At 44.8% G+C, this 19,289-nt stretch overlaps 1 protein-coding gene across 1 annotated transcript in view; it reads right to left on the minus strand.

Annotated features, from left to right (window-relative positions):
- snap91a (synaptosome associated protein 91a) overlaps nucleotides 1-19,289 on the minus strand; it is a gene marked incomplete at both ends in the record, with an annotated part of 48,962 nt that overhangs the window by 4,924 nt on the left and 24,749 nt on the right. Inside the window, 15 exons of the mRNA XM_080857391.1 lie at nucleotides 333-452; nucleotides 768-839; nucleotides 1,292-1,381; nucleotides 1,722-1,793; nucleotides 2,156-2,239; nucleotides 3,412-3,849; nucleotides 6,771-6,854; nucleotides 8,111-8,311; nucleotides 11,993-12,072; nucleotides 13,158-13,345; nucleotides 14,502-14,561; nucleotides 18,107-18,148; nucleotides 18,288-18,394; nucleotides 18,694-18,805; nucleotides 19,048-19,141. Of these exons, the coding sequence (XP_080713517.1) occupies nucleotides 333-452; nucleotides 768-839; nucleotides 1,292-1,381; nucleotides 1,722-1,793; nucleotides 2,156-2,239; nucleotides 3,412-3,849; nucleotides 6,771-6,854; nucleotides 8,111-8,311; nucleotides 11,993-12,072; nucleotides 13,158-13,345; nucleotides 14,502-14,561; nucleotides 18,107-18,148; nucleotides 18,288-18,394; nucleotides 18,694-18,805; nucleotides 19,048-19,141 (1,844 nt within the window). The remainder of the gene's footprint in view (nucleotides 1-332; nucleotides 453-767; nucleotides 840-1,291; nucleotides 1,382-1,721; nucleotides 1,794-2,155; nucleotides 2,240-3,411; nucleotides 3,850-6,770; nucleotides 6,855-8,110; nucleotides 8,312-11,992; nucleotides 12,073-13,157; nucleotides 13,346-14,501; nucleotides 14,562-18,106; nucleotides 18,149-18,287; nucleotides 18,395-18,693; nucleotides 18,806-19,047; nucleotides 19,142-19,289) is intronic.

Here is a 19,289-nt window from a genome sequence, read left to right on the forward strand (position 1 = left end):
CATAGAATCACTCATATCCTGCTGCTAGCCAGAGCTTGTCATATCTTGTCTTAATTTGATGAGAAGTATATACGTCCCAATTATAAATTATCAACCATACAAAACAGCTTTGTTGTTCATATGATTCATATTTTTACAGAGCATGCAACCTTCAAAGTCTCTTCATAAAACCAAGAAAAGTATAATGCATTTATACTGTATTTTATATAACAAACACACGTCACATCACATGACACAAACACAAGTCACACAGTTTTGTTGTCAAATAATGCTCAGTGGCTTATAAAGGTTGTGTCAGTCATGGAACAAACACACGCCGGGACCAGTCCTACCTGAGGCATCAAAGCCACTAGAGGGCACTGTTGAGGCAGGAGCGGCGACTGTGGTTGTGAACAGGTCTCCAGTGTCCTCCAGCAGGTCGTTCTGGGCGGTCGTAGGGGCCGGAGCTGGAGCTAGGGAGGTTGGGGCCAAAGCAGGGGCCAGAGAAGGAGCTTCACCTGGGGCCAACGATGGACTCAGGCCTAGGAGGGTAGGTTGGGATTGGACAATGTGGGTTTAAAGATGAGAGAACAGCAGCCATGAAGACATATACTGTATCTGCTATGTGCTGATCTTGACCTTGTTTTATGCAACCAATTACAATACAATACAATTATAGTAATGGAATAGCTACAATGTAGCAAAGCCTTTTTAACATGAAGAAGTCATGAACACTATCTTCCTTCCTGTGAACACTGTGAATGCTGGTGTGAGTTGTGATGCTGTACCTCCCAGCAGGTCAGCTCCAGCAGTGGCAGGTGCAGCAGGCTGAAGGCTTCCACCCGAATCCCCAAACGTGTCTGGGAGGAAGGGTGTGGGGGGGGGGGGGGGGTTGGTAGGGTAACCAGAACCAGGGGTCAGAGGGATTGGTCAACTAAAACGTCTTTCTTTTCTTGGGATTGATTTTGCGGAACACTGTTTGTGACAGTTTTCAACAGAAAACTGTGCACTACTCTCAACAGGGCAAATGGCGTACCCACCCTACCATGATATCGTCTGAAAGAAATACACTCATAATATCTGAAGACACACAGATGAAATACAGTAATCTTTAAGTAACTAAGTAAATAAGTGAATAACCAGCGAGTGATACAGTATGATAATCAGTGATAGCCTAGCTACTGTTCAAGCGGCGTGCCGATCATGTTTGGCCCTGATCTGGCTCTGATCTGGCCCTGATCTATCAGGTTTGGCTCTGGACTCATTGGCAGCCTATGTGATTGTCTGTGCAGGCTGAGCTGAAGGTACCTACCCCCGAAGAGGTCAAGCACCGGGACCTCAGGTTTGGGGGGAGAGGAGGCAGCGAGGGCTCCACCTACTGGAGGGCCCGCAGGGGAAAGATCTGAAGAAAGAGAGATAGAGAGAAAAAGTGAGAGAGAGAGAGCAGAGAGGGAAAGGGAGGGAGAGAGCAGAGAAAGGGAGTGAGTGAGAGAGAGAACAGAATGAGAGAGAGAGAGAGTAAAGAGGGAAAGAAAGAGAAAGGGAGAGAGAGAAAGAAAGAGTGAAAGAGAGAGCAGAGAGAAAAGGAGTGAAAGAACAGAGAGAAAGGGGATAGAGAAATAAAAGGACACTTAGACACATTAATAGAAGGACAGCTAGATACCAAAACACTAATGAAGGAGACTCATCACAAAAAGAACTGGGGACAAAGGAAGAACTCAATGGGTTGCCTAGAGACTCACCCGACAGCAGATCACCAGTCATGTTAGCCTCTGGGGGCAATGGGGAGGGCCCACGGGACACCGCTGGGAGATCTAGCCAATCAGAGGCCGGAGCAGGAAGACGAGGCAGAGAAAGCGCCGGAAGCAGAGGGTTAAAGGAGAGGAAAAGAGAAGAGTGAATGCAGGAAAGAGAGAGAGAGAGAGAGACTGAGAGAGAGAGTGACATCATGCAGTTGCCAATACTTTCTTATTGTCTCTCACAAACAAGCGTGCATCAACATGCACCGGTGGCGAGTCACCACTATGGAAGACAAACCAGGACGTGTGGAGAAAAACAGACGACAGAAAAAGGAGTAGAACAACAGAAGGAAGAGGAAGAGGACGAGGAGGAAGAACGAAGAAGACCAGAGGAGATGAAGACGTTGAACACGAAAGGAGACAGTCAGCTCTTGTACCTGCACCAAATAGGCCTATGCTAGGAGTAGCGTCTGCATTGGGTGCTGAGGGGGAGGTTTGCTCAGGCATAGAATCAAACATATCTACGGACAAGGACATACATACACATTAAGTTTCAACTCAGTGCATATGGGAAGCATTAAGCAGTCAGAAAGAAAGGCAAAGGCAAGGGCAGCAAACAGGAGTCATAAGTGTAATCAAATGTGATCAAAAAAGGAAAGTTTTAACTCAAGTTAACTTATCTCTTACGTAAAGCTAAAGAATATTGTAATAAAACACAAGAAGAAATAAAAAAAAAATAATATGGTAACATTTATAATGTAATATTTTTAAATTTAGCAACAGATATGAGTGTTATTTTTCATATCTACTGCACAGCGGCAGTCAGAAGGGGAAAGATGCTGATTAGATGGACAGCATCTTTCCTCTGGTTTTGACTACCTGCAGTAGGAGTATTAGTTTCAGAGTCTGAATCGCAATTGTTGACCCACACCTCTTGACCTAAGAGAAATCAGAGAAGAGGGACGGTCCAGGTTGCTGGGTGAGTTTCAAAGTTTAAAATGAATATCCAACCCCTGGGTCAGCAAGGGTATTATAAGGAGATCACATCAGCTATATTTACTCGAAGTAGCCAGAGGTGTACTTTGGTGGATTTGCAGAGGTGGTCAATTTTTTTGATTCACTCAAAAGTTTAGCTTAAAGACATGAAAAATAAACCACCATAAGCCACCACAATAATCAAACATAACAAAATGATATAACAGAAATAACATTAACGGAAATAATAATAAAAGCAGCAAATAAGCTGTAAGAAAGAACAGAGCAAGAACAAGGTTAAGAAAACAGCAGGGCTGGCAGCAGCACAGGGGAGAAAGAGCAGAGAGGGCAGAGCAAAAACTACAAGTACCATGATGCAGAGCAAAATGCACTGAGAGACAGAAAGAGCTGCAGAAAGAAACAGAGATAGACAAATAGAATAGTGAGAGGAAGAGAAGGAGAGAGGGCCAGACAGAGGGATAGAGAAGAGAGGAAGGGTAGGCAGGACAGAGAGATAGAGAGACAGAGAATAGGCCAGAAAGACAAGACGGAGAGAGGAAAAGAAAGAAAGGTAAATTGGGAAGATACGGAGAGACAGAGAAATAGAACAGAGATAGCGATATAGAGAACAGGACAGAAAGACAGACAGAGAGAGAGCGAGAGGAAGAGAGAGAGAGAGAACTGTATCAGAGGATGGAATGGAAGCAGGAGTCTTTACCACCAAACAGGTCTAGAGAAGGAGCCGAGGCGGGAGCAGCAGCTGAGCCGGCAGCAGGTTCAGAGGCTGCAGTGGGAGAAGCAGCGGTGGCGGCGGCGGTGGAGTCGGGTGAGGCAGCAGCGTCAGCATCAGCATCACTAGCATCAGCAGCATCAGCAGCGTCAGCTTCAGCCTCAACCTCAGCCTCAGCATCAGCCTCAGCCTCAACATCAGAAGCGCTGGGAGAGAGTGTGACGGGTTCAGCACCAGCGGTTGGACCGGCATCCGGGGCGGCACCGCTGTCTGCTGGCTTCATGGCAAAGAGGTCCATCTGTGGGGCCATGTCGGCTGGCTTCATGGCAAAGAGGTCCAGCTCTGGTGCCATGTCGGCTGGCTTCATGGCAAAGAGGTCCAACTGGGGGGCCATTTCTGCACTCCCTTCTGATGTCGCGAAGGGGTCTTTTTTTGGGGGGTTGGGGGGAGAAGGTGCAGGAAAAGAGAGGGGTAGAGATGGGGGCAGGTGTGGGGGCAATAGGGGTGGATTAGGTGAAATTGAGAAGGGGTGGGGGTAGTTTACAAGGAAATGTGTTAAACAAAAATCAGCAATGAGAAAAAAAATCAATACACAAGCCAACCTTAATGTTTCTGTAATATCTGAACAGGAGGAGAGAAAAGAGGAGGAAAAAGAAAAGCACTGCTGGATTTTTCAGGAAGGCCACCATTAACCTTACTGCTGCAGCCACAGGTTATCACTCACAGCTGAGTCACAGCCAGCTAACACTAGCCACAGAAAAGACACAGACAGACACAGACACAGACGGACCAGACACGGCTGTGCCTCTGGTGAAGTCTCCTAATGTCTGGGAACTCTCAGGACAGCTCTCAGGATGTGTTCTACCAAAGTATACTGGGTTCCTATGCGGGTTCTTTGTGGCAATGTGGACGCAGAAGAACTTTAATGCTTCAGATTGGGGATAAGGGTGGAGGGGTAGGGTAGTTCTAACGAAGGGCAGTTCGAAGTAATTCTCTGCCATTGGAGACAAAAAAAGCTTCACATTTCTACATCAAGAGATGATGGAACATGTACACGAGCCTATATCTTTATAATATTTACTTAGATCTTAACTTCAATCCTTATAACGTCTTATTCAGGCTCCTACAGGTACTTACTTGGTCCATGCCCCCCAAAAAGCAAGAGACACAGGAGAAGATGTTGTAAAGACGCATCAGTACATGTTTGTCACATCATCAAACACTGACAAATTGTGTTAAGGAGGGTTGGGGGGAGCCAGGCGATAGAGGGATATTCCCGTGAATATTCCTGGATGAGAACGGTTAGTTTGCAACTGAGATGATGGCAGGGAGGGGGGGGGGGGGGGGGGGGTTGGTATACAGGAGTCTAAGAGACAAAGCTGGTGTGAAGTTCAGGGTTAGAAAGTAAAAGGCCATTTTGTGTATGGACAACCTGGTGCTGCCTGCTTGCTGTCACACTGAGATATTGGTCTGGAGACCATCTGCTGAGTGGAGTTTTGACTTCACCAATCCTATGGCAATGGGGAGCTCTGGAAGTACTCTCAAAACCAGCTAATACAATAGCGGTACATGAAGATGTTACCTAGTATGCCTGCTAGCGGATCTATTTTATTTGTTATGTGGATACGTTGAGCTGAGTTACATTCCAGGCCAGTCTCTAGTAAAATGAGTCCTTATTGGGTCAGCAAGTTCCATTTAGCAGGTGGTTTGTCATAGTTTGGCGTGGCCAGCCTAAATCCGACTAGCTCACCTTCCTTTACCAGATACCAATGTGATTTGATTCAAAGCAAATTAGGCCTCAAAATCATGTCAACTCATAAATGCCAAACGAGGAGTTCAAGACCATAGTGTGGACACTAAAAGCTAGTCTCACGGCAGTGTGGCACGTCTCCTGTAAGGTTGAACTGCTTTACGTCATTTTAATGTATGTCTGGAATACAAACCATAGCAGCTCTTCTACTCTCTGACCCCGGACTTGTTTCCAGCTCTGGCTGTGAGAGGCTGTGGAGGAGCTCTTACTCTCACTCTCACTCTGCTGCACTGCAAGTGCAGGGTTGGGACATTAGGCCTCAAGAAGTGTGATGGCCAGTAGAGCGGGGTGGGGGGGGGGAAGCATCCTCTACTGGCCTGTTAGTGCTTTAAGAAGCTGGTCGGAGCTTCTGAAGCAATACAGCAGAACCTTCATCAACAACACAGACTGGAATCACAGGCAGTGTTTCCGTTAGCTGGTAATTACCGTTTTTTTGCGTACTAAATTGATTAAAAACTATCAATAAAAAAAATGCTGGTCAAAATGCTCATTTATAACAGAAAATGTATCCTTAAAGAGGACATTTGAATTGTAACAAAAGCAAATATATCAATATAATGGAACTATAGCTAGTTACATATTTTATTAATAAATGCAAGTCACAAAATCCGACTGCTCCCTACTCCCAGTAGACACTATGGGGTGAAAACGGATTTTATCCAATCACATTTAATTTGCAGTGAAGCTTCAGGCTACGCTCCGCCCTCCGAAGCCTTCACCACGTCTGCAGCAATGTCAATTAATAGAAAATCTAATTTCCATTGTCAGACATATCATGGTGATTAGCTAATCAAATAACTGCATTTCTACCTGGAAGGCATAGCCTACTCTATCAGAGATGTCGACGGCCAAAACGTGATTTCTGGACACTGGGCTGGCAAGAACAAATCCTAGCGGAAACCCTGCTCAAAAGGTTTTAGAAATGGTTGTGGATCACTGTGGATACACTTCACACCAACACAAATGCTGCTGAATTGCTTGTCATTGCTGTTACTGGGATTCACAGACACTTACACACTTGTCACACACACGTATGGTGCACCTACACAAGGGTGGGGCGAGCCTAAGATACTCACTCAAAAGCTCTGCTGCTAAAAGCAAAGAAGAGCAAAAAACAGATATAGGCACACAGACAGAGAGCTAAAGTACTGGTTTGAGAATGTTCTGGAAGGTGTGGTACACAGAGCATTTATAGACATCAACATGACAAGAGTGCATAAAAAACAGAACTGACAACCCACACTGAACTCTGCTTACCAACCATAACAGCCAATCAGTATGTGAGTACACACACACACACACACACACACACACACACACACACACACACACACACACACACACACACACACACACACACACATAGATAGACCTTCACCTCACAGATATACTGTACACATAAACACACTCACACACACACACACACACACAGCACAAACACATACATACTCACACAAACACACACCACCAAGACACACACACACACACACACACACACACACAGAATGCTGAAAGGCAGTGTAATCTCATCACCCACCAGATCCGGCACATGCATCAACAGCAGCTACTGGAGCTCCGCCTACAGTGGGCGGGCCATCCCCAGGGGAGGGAGCAAACGCGTCTGGATACCGCAGATGAGGGGGCGGGGTCAGTGGCAAACATCAACAGAGCAGCCAGTTGGAAACAACAGACAAACAAACAAACAAACAAACGGATGTAGGGGCGAAAGAGAAAGAGATCGAAATCAGAATCTGAAGGTGAGCAGGGGAGAGAAGCTGTGTCCAGCCCAAACTCAGAGACAAGCTAGGCTAGGAGATAGCAGGTAACTCTGAGCAGGTGCAGGTCCGGCCCAGCTTTGGCCTGAATCCGGCAGAGTTAGTTGCTATCTGGGAAAGCTTGATTCCTGGAAAGCTGGCGTGTATGCAGAAGACAAACATCTTTTTTACTCTTGAAGACTTTACTAGAAAGTAGCATGTCTGTTTGTTTCCAAGCCCCCCCAGGCACTACCTGAAGCTAATTGGCTAAGCTCAATCCACTTCCAGAGGGCTTGGATGTCTGTCTGCACGCCAGACTCCCAGGAATGAAGAAGTGACTCTCTGATCAAACATCATTCATGTCACACAGGCTGTATGGAGCAGCAGTCTAGTCTAGTCTGAGCCTTCTTCATACACAATGGAGAATGACAGAGGAAACACAGAGTATATTTTGCTCTATAATATGACTCAAGCCAGGCTCTGCTAGGGTTAAGAAAGTCAAACAGCATGATGGACAAGCCTTTGACTTCGGCAACCCCTGAGATTTGTGTTAGAGTTAGGGGTTAGGGGTTAGGGGTCAAGGGTTAGGGTTAGGGTTAGCTAAGAACCCCCTCATGAGAGGCACAGTTCTTGAGATATAATCGAAAGCCACACAGAGATCAGTACTGAGCAGGCTGCTTACAGAGGGCGATAATGAGAGTTAAATAGTGCAATTGGGTGTGTATATTTAACTTGTTCATTGATTAAATTGCACAGATTTAATCAATATTCCTTTAAAGGTCAGACAGGGTGAGAGAGGCAGAGAGACTATGTTCTGGGAAAAACTGGTTGTCCCACATTATATAATAATGGTATTGTTTTGTTTAAAGGGTTTCTAGTGAAATAAAGAGGGATAAAGAGAGTGAGAGATGTGGCTGGGAGAGGTTAGAGCATTAATGACTGGGTAGCACCCCGCTCGATCCACGTAGCGTTACTGTGTAAAAGTCTCAAACTATTATGTGTGCTGGTGCCGGATGTACCATTCCTGAGGACATTAACCCTTTCAGCACACCATGGTTGGCCAGACACCTGTTGCCTAGACAACCATGGGCTGTCGTTGGCACAAGGCGACAAACCCACTGACCTCCGAACAGATCCATGTCAGAGATGGAGGTGGTGGGCGCAGGCACAGGCAGAGCTGCGGCTGTCGCAGAGGCGGGAGCAGCGGCAGCTGCGGGGGCTTCTGATTGGCCATTGGTGGCAGTAGTAGGTGGAGCAGCCGTGGCAGAGGCGGAGTCAGCTGAAGGCTCAGCGGAGCTAGTGGCAGCAGGAGCAGTCAGGGAGCCTGATGAAAGCCCCGAGCACACACACACACACATACACACACACACACACACCACCATGCCAACACACACGCACACACACCACCATGCCAACACACACGCACACACACCCACACCCACACACACACACACACAAACACACCACCATGCCAACACACACACGACAGGGGGGAAGGAGAGGGAGGATAACACACACACATACACATGCACACACACACACACACACACACACACCGTAACACAAACCCATGTCCAAACCACAACCACCACACCACGTCACAAAGACACACGACCAGAGGAGAGAGAAAGACACAGTTTGCTGAGACAATGTCAGAAAAAAGTCTAACTGTGCTGAAGAGGGACAGTGAAGCAGTGAAGCAGAATACAAAACAGATATGAAACCGAAAAAAGGTGTCTGTGTGCGCTAGGGCTGGGCGATATGGAAAAAAACATATATCACGATATGGATTATTTTATATCACGATAGCGATATATATCACGATATGCCCTCTTGCTTTACTGGATAGGGGTGTACTTAAAAGTGTGATCCATCACGACCTGTACCACAATTACGCAGATTGTACTGAACGTTTCCATTGAATCTTTAAATAGTAAGATTAAAACAAAGTGCATGACATTTAGTCCAGTGCTTGTGACTTTTAGTGGTTCTTTAATGTAGGCCTACTTTCAGAAGATAAATCAAGTTTAATTTAATTAAAAAACTTTCTTTTCAATGTTTGTTCATATGCTATAGCAATAATGATGAGAAAAACATTTTCTTATATGGCCACGTATAAAAATAAGAAAATTAAGAAGTTGGCCATTACACATACGCCCCATTGACCGCTTCAGCCCGTTGGTGCAACAGTGAAGATGGTCCTGTAAACAAACGCAAGTAAACGATGGAGCTGCGTTTTATCTGGATAAAAAGCATATTAGCGTTTACATTTCCCAACCAATTTCATTTTTATCTTCAAGGGTTTATGATCTACGTGGAGTACCAAAAAAAACCTCCATGCTACTTAGAATCTAGATAGTTAAGCTATAAACGCCAAAGACATATACACATATGCTATGTCTATGATAATCGCTGCTAGATGCTCACTGTTCTTGTGCTCCCACAGCTCCTTCACTTTTGAAATACTGAAAAGAAATCTAAACTAACGAAATAGTGCATCTTAAACTACAACTATTTGACCATCATTGAGAAAAATGGAACAGAATCTGCTAATAAATGGCTACACTTGTATTATACTCGTATTATACGGCTCTCCAAAATGTTCAAAAAAGTTCCGTTGATTTGAATGGGCCACCCCAGCATTTGCACGTCTGTAATGTCTTGATTTTCACTGCTGCAATAAAGTAATGACGCTGTCATTAGCAATGGGTGTCGATGCCCAATTGTATAACAGCGGCTGTGGTAACAGTTACACCTTCCTGCAGCGCGTCCATTATTCATTTTTTTTTAAAACCAGAATTAAATTTCGCGGGCTCTCACCGTCAATCATGTCGCAAGCGTATGATGCAAAGCAGCGTAATGTAAAGCGGTGTCGTGTCGCAAAACCACGTTCTCTAAAATGTATCTTAATATTCTTTTTTTACAGTTGTATAAACTTAGAGTTTGCATAATAAGAAAAGCAAAATGTTATATTAGGATGTGAAATTATATTAAAATGTATATTAGCTGTAATAGTGAAAAAAAATACATTTATCACGATAGAAACGATAGAGGAGAAAGGTCACGATAGACACGTTTCTATCGTCCTCACGATATATATCGTCATATCGCCCAGCCCTAGTGTGCGCAGTTCTAATATAAATAAGTTCCCTGAAAGATGGACTTGAGATGGTAAGAGGTGTAGAGGAACTGTTTCGGGAGAACTGTTTTGGTGGCCTCCTGCAGGCTGCTGTGACACTAACCCAGGTACTGGAGCTGTTTCAGATAGAGCAGCAATGATCAGTGTTACTTACCTTCACCCAAGAGATCTTCCCCACCCAGAGGAGACAGCCACGAGAGAGGTGAGAGAGGGAGAGAGAGGCGAGAGATAGGAGGATAAAAGAAAAGGTAGGGGAGAGAAGGGGATGGGAAAGAAGGAGTACACAGAGAAATGGCATTAGAGTGGGATAAGCAATAAATACACACACACACACACACACACACACCCAGGCAGGATCTCCATCCATATGGATTTACAAATCCAATCATTGTGAGCCCCTGCCCAATATGTGGAATAAGTGGAAACCACACAACAGTCAGGAAACTCATTTGCACAGACAAAGCCCTCTTTCCCGCTGCCAGCCATGGTTGGAGGCGTCCGCAGCCATACGAGTCCTCCGTGCCAATCTGAGCCGGCACGTTTAAGCATCACAGGACAGACATGGAGGGGAGCCGAGTCCCATCTGTACTCATTAACAACCTCTCGCCTGCATGCTCGAGCCCATCCCTCACCACACGAATCAGCACCGGACAGCAGCTGACACTGAGGCTGTAGGAACATTTTGTGTTTTAATTCAATTCAATTCAATGTGATTTATATAGCGCCAAAGAAATTGTCTTAAGGTGCTTTACAGAGCCCAGGGCCTGTACCCCCTAAGAGCAAGAACAATGGCAACTAAGGGTGTCTAGTCGGGATTCTTCTTACTGTGTGTAGGTTTGGTACACTCTTTCCTTTCTCTTCCTCAGTTCTTATGAGTGCAACAAACCTTTCAGTGCTACGCAATCATAGCTTTTCATTAGTCTGGATAGAAACCAGCCCAAACTACTTCAGGCATATGTGTTATCCACATGTGTTTCACCAGGAGAATGGGACTGGATGTGTGATAAGGGTTAGCTTGAAGCTGCAGTCTCACTCTCACACCTGTGTAACCACAAGCTGGATGTAGGATGGATTTGGGTTGAAACTGGCGGGAACACCTTTGAGGACCATAAAACTGCTTCTCATTTACACATTTACCCTATCACCACTAGGGGTCCCTTTTCTTCCCTAACTGCAAGAATCGGCACCGGATAGGAGCTGATGCCGGGCCACATTTAGGCCAAACCTGTCCCGCCACCCTTACAGACACAGCTGCTGATGGAGCTGCGGCTGCATCCAATGACTGAGGCTCGTGTGATGAAAACACCATTAAGGATTAAAACTGCTCTCATTGACACATATTTCTCATCAGTAGTGGTGCCTTGTCATCACAAAGACCACATAATATTAAATGCTGCTGGAAATATTAGTATATCCTCTTCTGGACTGGTTTTGTGAAGCCAGTAAGGTTAAAAACCCAGTGTTTGCAGCTCTTATTATGAATCAAGATGATTTACAAAATGTTCCAACCGGTCCATTTATCATTTGTGATCATTTATGACCTGAGTGACTGAGCACTGTAGGGCATATTGACAAACCGCCTAATAACGTTGGGGCAGAGCCAAGTAAATCACAACAGAGAGACGAGAGACAGACATTACAGAGAGACGAGAGACACAGCAGACAGACATTACAGAGAACTTAGACCACCTTATTCAAGTGTGTGTGCGTTCGTCATGTGTACATGCGTGTGGGCATGCATGCATGCGTGTTTATGTGTTTGTGTGTGTGTGTGTGTGTGTGTGTGTGTGTGTGTGTGTGTGTGTGTGTGTGTGTGTGTGTGTGTGTGTGTGTGTGTGTGTGTGTGTGTGTGGTAATAGCCTTTACCTCCCCAGGAGGATATGGGAGGTCCTGAACTTGCTCCTGGTGCCAGGAGGTCAAAGTCCACCAGGTCATTAGACAAGCCACTGCAGAGAGAGAGACAGGGACAGAGAGAGACCGAGAGAGAGACAGAGAGACAGAGACAGACAGAGAGAGAGAGACAGAGAGAGAGACAGAGAGAGAGACAGAGACAGAGACAGAGACAGAGACCGACAGAGACAGACAGAGAGAGAGACAGAGACAGAGACAGAGACAGAGACAGAGACAGACAGAGACAGACAGAGAGAGAGACAGAGACAGAGACAGACAGAGAGAGACCAAGACAGAGAGAGAAAAACAGATCTGGTTAGCACTGTAAACTCTGAAACAACATAACAGCTGGTCAGTACTGTCACCCCTGGCTTAAAACAGCCGGTCAGTCCTGTCCCCCATAAAGTTTAACAGCGGGTTAGTTCTGTGCTGCTTTAGGTGTAACACAACATAACATATGCACCCACACACAACATCCACAGCCTTACAGGCAGGATCTCAATCCATCTGAATTTACCAATGCAATCATTGCATTGTGACCCTGCCCAATATGAAGTAGACACTAAATAATCTCTAGTAAACAATAGTCTGGAAACTCAATTTCATAAACAAAGCCCTCATCTGAGCTGCCAGCCAAGGGAGAAGGCGTTCACAGCCACACATCCTCTCTGAGCTTTAACAGCTGGTCAGTACTGTCCTCTCTGAGCTTTAACAGCTGGTCAGTACCGTCTTCCTTGAGCTTTAACAGCTGGTCAGTACTGTCCTCTCTGAGCTTTAACAGCTGGTCAGTACTGTCCTCTCTGAGCTTTAACAGCTGTTCATTACTCTCCTCTCTGTGCTTTAACAGCTGGTCAGTACTGTCCTCTCTGAGCTTTAACTGCTGGTCAGTACTGTCCTCTCTGAGCTTTAACAGCTGGTCAGTACTGTCCTCTCTGAGCTTTAACAGCTGGTCAGTACTGTCCTCTCTGAGCTTTAACAGCTGGTCAGTACTGTCCTCTCTGAGCTTTAACAGCTGGTCAGTACTGTCCTCTCTGAGCTTTAACAGCTGGTCAGTACTGTCCTCTGTCAGGTTTAAAGGCTGGTCAGGACTGTCCTCTCAGAGGTTTCAAGCCTGTTCGGTCCTGTCCCCCTCCATGCTCACCCAGCAGAGGCAGTGGCAGCGGCCGCTGTAGCGGCGGCAGCAGCAGAAACAGCAGCAGCGGCCGGTGGCTTTGGTCTGGCAGGAGGGCCAGCAGAGGTGGGGCTGACACCCCCCGAAGCGGCCGCTGGAGTGTCCAGCGTCTTCACTGGAGTGCCCGTGACCGAGCCGTTATTGGTTGGAGACACCGTCTATATGGTGGCATGACATACATTGATATCAGTGCTGTTTGAATCACTTCATCCTCAAAAAACAGCATATATTATTATAAGATTAAGTGATTTACACATTTTATTGAAACATTGAATTAAACTATTGAATATAATGTACTGTTCCTGCATTCCATATCTTCATATATTAAAAAAAACTATCCACGCCTTTTCTGGCATATAACAATATATAAAACAATATAACAATATATAAAATAAATACTTTGCAGTACACAATGATTAGTGATTCTATTTACCTTGGTTGGGGAGCTAGAGGAAGAAAGAATATGAAAAGTGAGATTTGAAATTCAGATGGTGGCAAACATTATGTTAGGATACATGAAAAACAACACTGTCACTCATGTTAGCAGTCAGGTCATAATAGTAGATGTGCCCCCTTTATATAATGCCATGGAAACAATCGTGTCTTCCACAAAACAAACATAACCCACTTTGGACTGTCCAACATGTTACAAATACATTTAACAACATGCTTACATAAACATCTGGAATGAATGACTTTGAATGAGTGTTTATTAAAAACCAGATGTGCATATAAGGTAATATGAACACCACATACTACAGCACTACCACAGGAACTCTGGAGAGACAACGTTTTTAAGTAATGTCACTGACAGAACATACAGACATCACACAGACACTACAGCTTTACAGGTGTGGCCACTGAACTTGCCCATAATCCTGTCTTGTTCAAATTGCGTTTAAAGTTTCAGCAAGTCAGACCATAGAATTGTCATGAATCCGAATGAGAACGAAGCCATTATGACAACACTTTACATTTATGTTGTGACAATTACGTTACACACAACACCAATCTCTGGGTGAATTCAGAAAAATACTTACTCATCACTGTCAACACAAAACAAACGTGGAGCGAGTATTAATAGTCGTAGGTTACATAAAAAATGTAAACAAAAGCATTTAAACCAATGACATAACGAAATCAATCAACACTGTCAGGGAATCGATTTATTGCATATGCAGCCACTGCATATTTGGCCGGAAATGACATTGCTGTGTCTGGTGTGTGTGTGTGTGTGTGTGTGTGTGTGTGTGTGTGTGTGTGTGTGTGTGTGTGTGTGTGTTCATTCTCAGTGAGGGAGCCCTGTACTCACACTTTCTTTCCCTCCAGTGTGTTGAGGTGGGTTTCTAGGGACTCCAGCAGACTCTCGGGAAGCTATAATTCACAATACAGATTACATGTGAGATTAGGAAGATTACAACCACAGCACAGCTAGACACGGGCAAAGAAAAGAACAGTTAATCAGATTGGGGAAGGTGTCTCATTTAACAGGAAACATATGTGAAGACATAGGGGGAGAAGACATAAGGTGTGAAAAGAAAATAATTAAACACACACATAAACACACACAGCATTAGATACACGTTACCTGTTGACTAAAAGGGTTTCACAACAATAACAACACATCCTGGAATCAGCGACAGACACCAAACACATTCCCCAGAGACCCACAATGCACTGCTTCATGCTCACTCATGCACTCTATAACACTGCATGCACGTTATTGGACAGGCATCTAAGAGGCGCCTGTGGGCACCCATCGCACAGGTGGGCAACCATCGCACAGGTGGGCACCAATCGCACCAGCTACGCATGTGTGCATGCCAGGCAGTGCCAGGCCAGACAGGGGATGGGATTCCGCTGCTGTCTGTCTCATGGTTTTTTTCTGTGCCCTGGTTTCCTGAGCACCAGGCACCCCTGGTGAGTCTGGACGGATATACTCTGGCTAGCACCGTTTATCAACATGATCAAGGAACACTTCACTTGACAATTCTCTAAGGAACTGAAAAATCATTCCGAGCTGTTAAAGTGTAGAGAGAGAGTGTAAGGTCTTAAAAAACACATATAAGAAAACAAAATATAATACAAACTTATATTTTTTTGTCTGTGTGTGTGCGCATAAATGTGTATATGGATCTGTGTATATTTTTGTATGTGTGTGTGTCTGAGTATTTGTCTGCATGACATAGGGCGTGTGTCCGTATAGCATTTGTCTCTGGTAGCAAGGCACTGACAGGGCTCTGGGGAACATTTCATCATAGTGCTTCATCAAAAATGTGCTCCCACGCTGCTTTGTTTGTTTCTATGACAACAACATCTCAACATATCACCACCACCGTTGCATTAGCATCGCCCCTTTGTGACAACACCAACGCCTTTCTGAAAAATTTTCAACTAGAAGCGATCGGAGCAGCCGCACGAAAAGGCGGAGCACTTTGCAAAAAGGTCACGTGCGCTCTCTCCTTATTGGGCACAACTGAAAAAATATGAACTATATGGACCCTCGCCCTGAAAGTTGTATGAGCAGCAATTAAATTCAATGCCACTAGGGAGCTGTCCGTTCCACCACCTCAGAAGGCCTGAACTGCGGTGCTCAATTGTACAGGGGTCCTTACAGTCAAACAGGCCTCTTCCACAGTGCATGATAATAAAGTCCATATGGAGAGCCTAGAGACAAACCTCTGTGACTGTTAAAGCCCTCAGTGGGAGGTAGCAGACCTCATTTGCTGAACAATGGGGCAACAAATGAAAGGTACTTCAGGAGGACAGAGTGATTTTTCTTTCACTATCTCTGTACTGTACATAAAAGCTGCCATTATTATGCCTTATTAGCCATGTAATGTCTGACCAACAGAGCTCTTGTGTAATAAAAGAGAGAGAGAAAGAGACAGACAGAGGAAAGAGAGACAGGTAGGGGAAGAGAGATGAAGAGAGAGCCATGTGTAGAGAATATGAGAGGAGGATTTCCATGTGTGATATACACGTCTTGTTTAATTAATTCTCAATAGCACATGAGGATGGCATTTTCAAAAGAGCAAGCAATATTGTTTTTTAGTTCTGGTTTGGCTGGGGCAAAAATGAGACAGGGCTGTGAGCTATGGGGTTCTGGGAGGGGAGATATATTTCAAAGCTGAGTTTAGACTCAACTTTTTGGCCTGGTTTGTTGGTCTTCGAAGAAATGCCTCTCTAAATCACCAGAATGGTCTGGTTTTTGATTAAGAAGAGTCTGGTTCCTAAGTTGCTCAGTATTTCATCCACCTGGGCTAGGGCCTCTGTAAGCACAGGCATTCTAACAGTGTGATGGGATGTTTAAATTTACAATCAATCTAATGCATAACAGGAAATGCTGTCTTAAAAGTAATCCTTTTATGAATCTGTAAATAAAATATTTTAATTCTACCTAGTTGTCTACTTGTTTATCTCTTGTTTTTAGTTTCATACATTTTGCACATTTATATGTATTAATGCAACTATTTATATTACAGAATATGTACTCCTTGACAATTGACCATCTGACTTGGCTGTTAACCCTTTAATCTTTAAATCGACCTGCGAGAACAAAGTAGAAAGAACAATGTAAACATGATCAATGTTCAAAATAGACCACCTACTGTGTCCACACTTACACCACAGTCCTTCTACACTTGAATCTCACCGTCCTACTAAATGCTGAGGAACAAACCATGGCGAGGCCTACTGACCTACATGCCACAGACCTTCCCCAGCTCTCTGTTGTCCATTCCACGCAAACGTCAGACCATGCATGACCTGCCCGCCACATCTACACCAGACGAGCCCAGGGATTTCGCTTGCGCAGCATAGTCGACCGCATCAGTGCATGCTCTCAGCACGTCAGCCTGTGTGTCCTAGATAGCTGCGGAATCTTCAGGATGGTCCAGGCCAAGATCTGGCATGGATCCGGCAAAAGCCAGAGCACCAGATCGTAGCCAGACCGTTTCCAGAGATCCGGCTGCTACCTAGGGAGTTCTTTGCAGTAATAGAGCTTCCACAACATCAAACCCATGCAGGTTGTCAAGAGAACTAGAACCAGCAGAGCCTAGAGCCCAGAACCAGAACTGGAACTGGAACAAGGACCACAACTGGAACTGGAACCAGAACTAGAGTTCAACACAAACACTCACTGCCCGTAAGCATGTGCTTTGTGTTCCACACTGGCCTGTAGGAAGTGTCAGTGCTTCAAGTGGTTTATATCCATGGAAACTCTATAGGCTATGACATTCCAGTTGACTAGGATGCAAATGTTGAGCCAACGGACTCCGAAGCCCAGATGTTAGAATTCTGTTTGGAATTCCCCTGCTGCAAGCATACTCTTTTTATCTTCCGGCCAACTCCTTCAGACACATCCACTTTCCCTGAGGAAGAGCTACTGTTGTGCATTTGTGTTTATTTCTGAGCACTAGAGAGAGAAAGTCATTGAAGAACTGTCCTAGGCTGTGCATGTAAGCCGTATGCACTACACACTACTCACACTCTCAGCCTGAGTGATCTTTCTGCACCTCTGCAATAAGAAGAGAGGGAAGGGCACAGTGTCTGTCAATCACCACCACAGCTGATGCCTTTGGCTGCATGGAGGACAGAATGGATCCATGGGATAAGCTGCCTTCCCCTTTTTAATAAAACCCACCATGATAGGATGGATGACCGGTCATATGTGGATGTGGATGTCTGTGATTGGACACAACAGCTAATCCAGGAGGAAAAACGACACTGAGATTGGGCAAGGCTGCTCGGGTTTCTGGGATTTGTAGACTAAGCCCACAACGCATGCAAACACCATGTTAATTGCCTCCACAACACGTACATGCAATGTTAGTTGTTATGAGAAACAAGTGTGTGTGTTCACATGAGGAATGGACAAAATCAATGACAGAGGTCAAAGGGTCAAAATCACTCCTTACATGTGTTAGCTCTGGTATATCATTCTTGTCGATGCCCACTTGCTGTAGAAAGATAGAAAGAAAAAAGGAAAGGGTTAGTTTGCACTTAAGATCAAATCATTATTTGGTGTTTTCATAGACACTAGCTAAATCTAATCTAAGCTTTCAGTTAGATATTACTGAGATAAAGAAGTTTGTGTACCTCAGCAATTTTGAGGAACTCTGAAACCCTGGTCATCCGTGTCAGGAACTTCTTATAGATCTCCAAGGCATCTTTACACTGACCCTTCTTCATCTGGAAAAACTTCTCTGTATCATGAAAGAGAGTCGGACAAGAAGGTAATCAAGGATGTTTCTACAAGGTGAAGATGAATGGACTCGCCTAATATATCGCCTTACTCGACAAGAGTCTTTTTAGCAAAACAGTTATATTTGTGAAGGCAGTTGAACAATGGTGAATGTGATTATTTTGTGTAAGCATTTCATAAAGAGTAATACGTCCATTTTAGGCCTGTCCATGAGGAACAAATATAACAAAAGTTTGTTCAGAACATACTGTACAGTGGTAACTCTCAACACAAACAAACAGAGCAAAACCAAGAGCTTGCCTAAGAGATTGATGATGCCATCGTTGTAGCAGGCGTACAGTTTAATCAGGTCTTTGAAAAGCAATAGGAAAGCTGCGTTGATGACGCCATTCTTCAGGTCTGGTGGATGAACCTGCAGAGACGGCGGCATTTCGCATTACATTCGGGATAGCAGTAGACGTGTTAAGGGACACAGTCATGTGACTTATAGCAGTGCCGTGGCATGTTATGCTATTCTCTGTCATGACTACTACACGTGATAGTTTACTTTTTATGAGAATAGCTTTTAATTCCTAAGCTCTGAAAATGTTTTCTTTTTCAAAACCAAAAAGTTCTCTGATATAGCGCTGACAGTCTGGGTGGAGAAAGACTCACCTCAAACTCCAACAGGGCGTCGATCTGGCCTTGCAAGGTGGGCATTCCTTTCATCAGCTTGTCTGTGGACATTGTTCTCATGACACCCTCAGCACTGACACACACACACACACACACACACACACACACACACACACACACACACACACACACACACACACACACACACACACACACACACACACACACACACACACACACACACACACACACACACACACACACACACACACACACACACA

Source organism: Sprattus sprattus (assembly GCF_963457725.1).
Source record: "Sprattus sprattus genome assembly, chromosome: 19".
Lineage (NCBI taxonomy): Eukaryota > Metazoa > Chordata > Actinopteri > Clupeiformes > Clupeidae > Sprattus > Sprattus sprattus.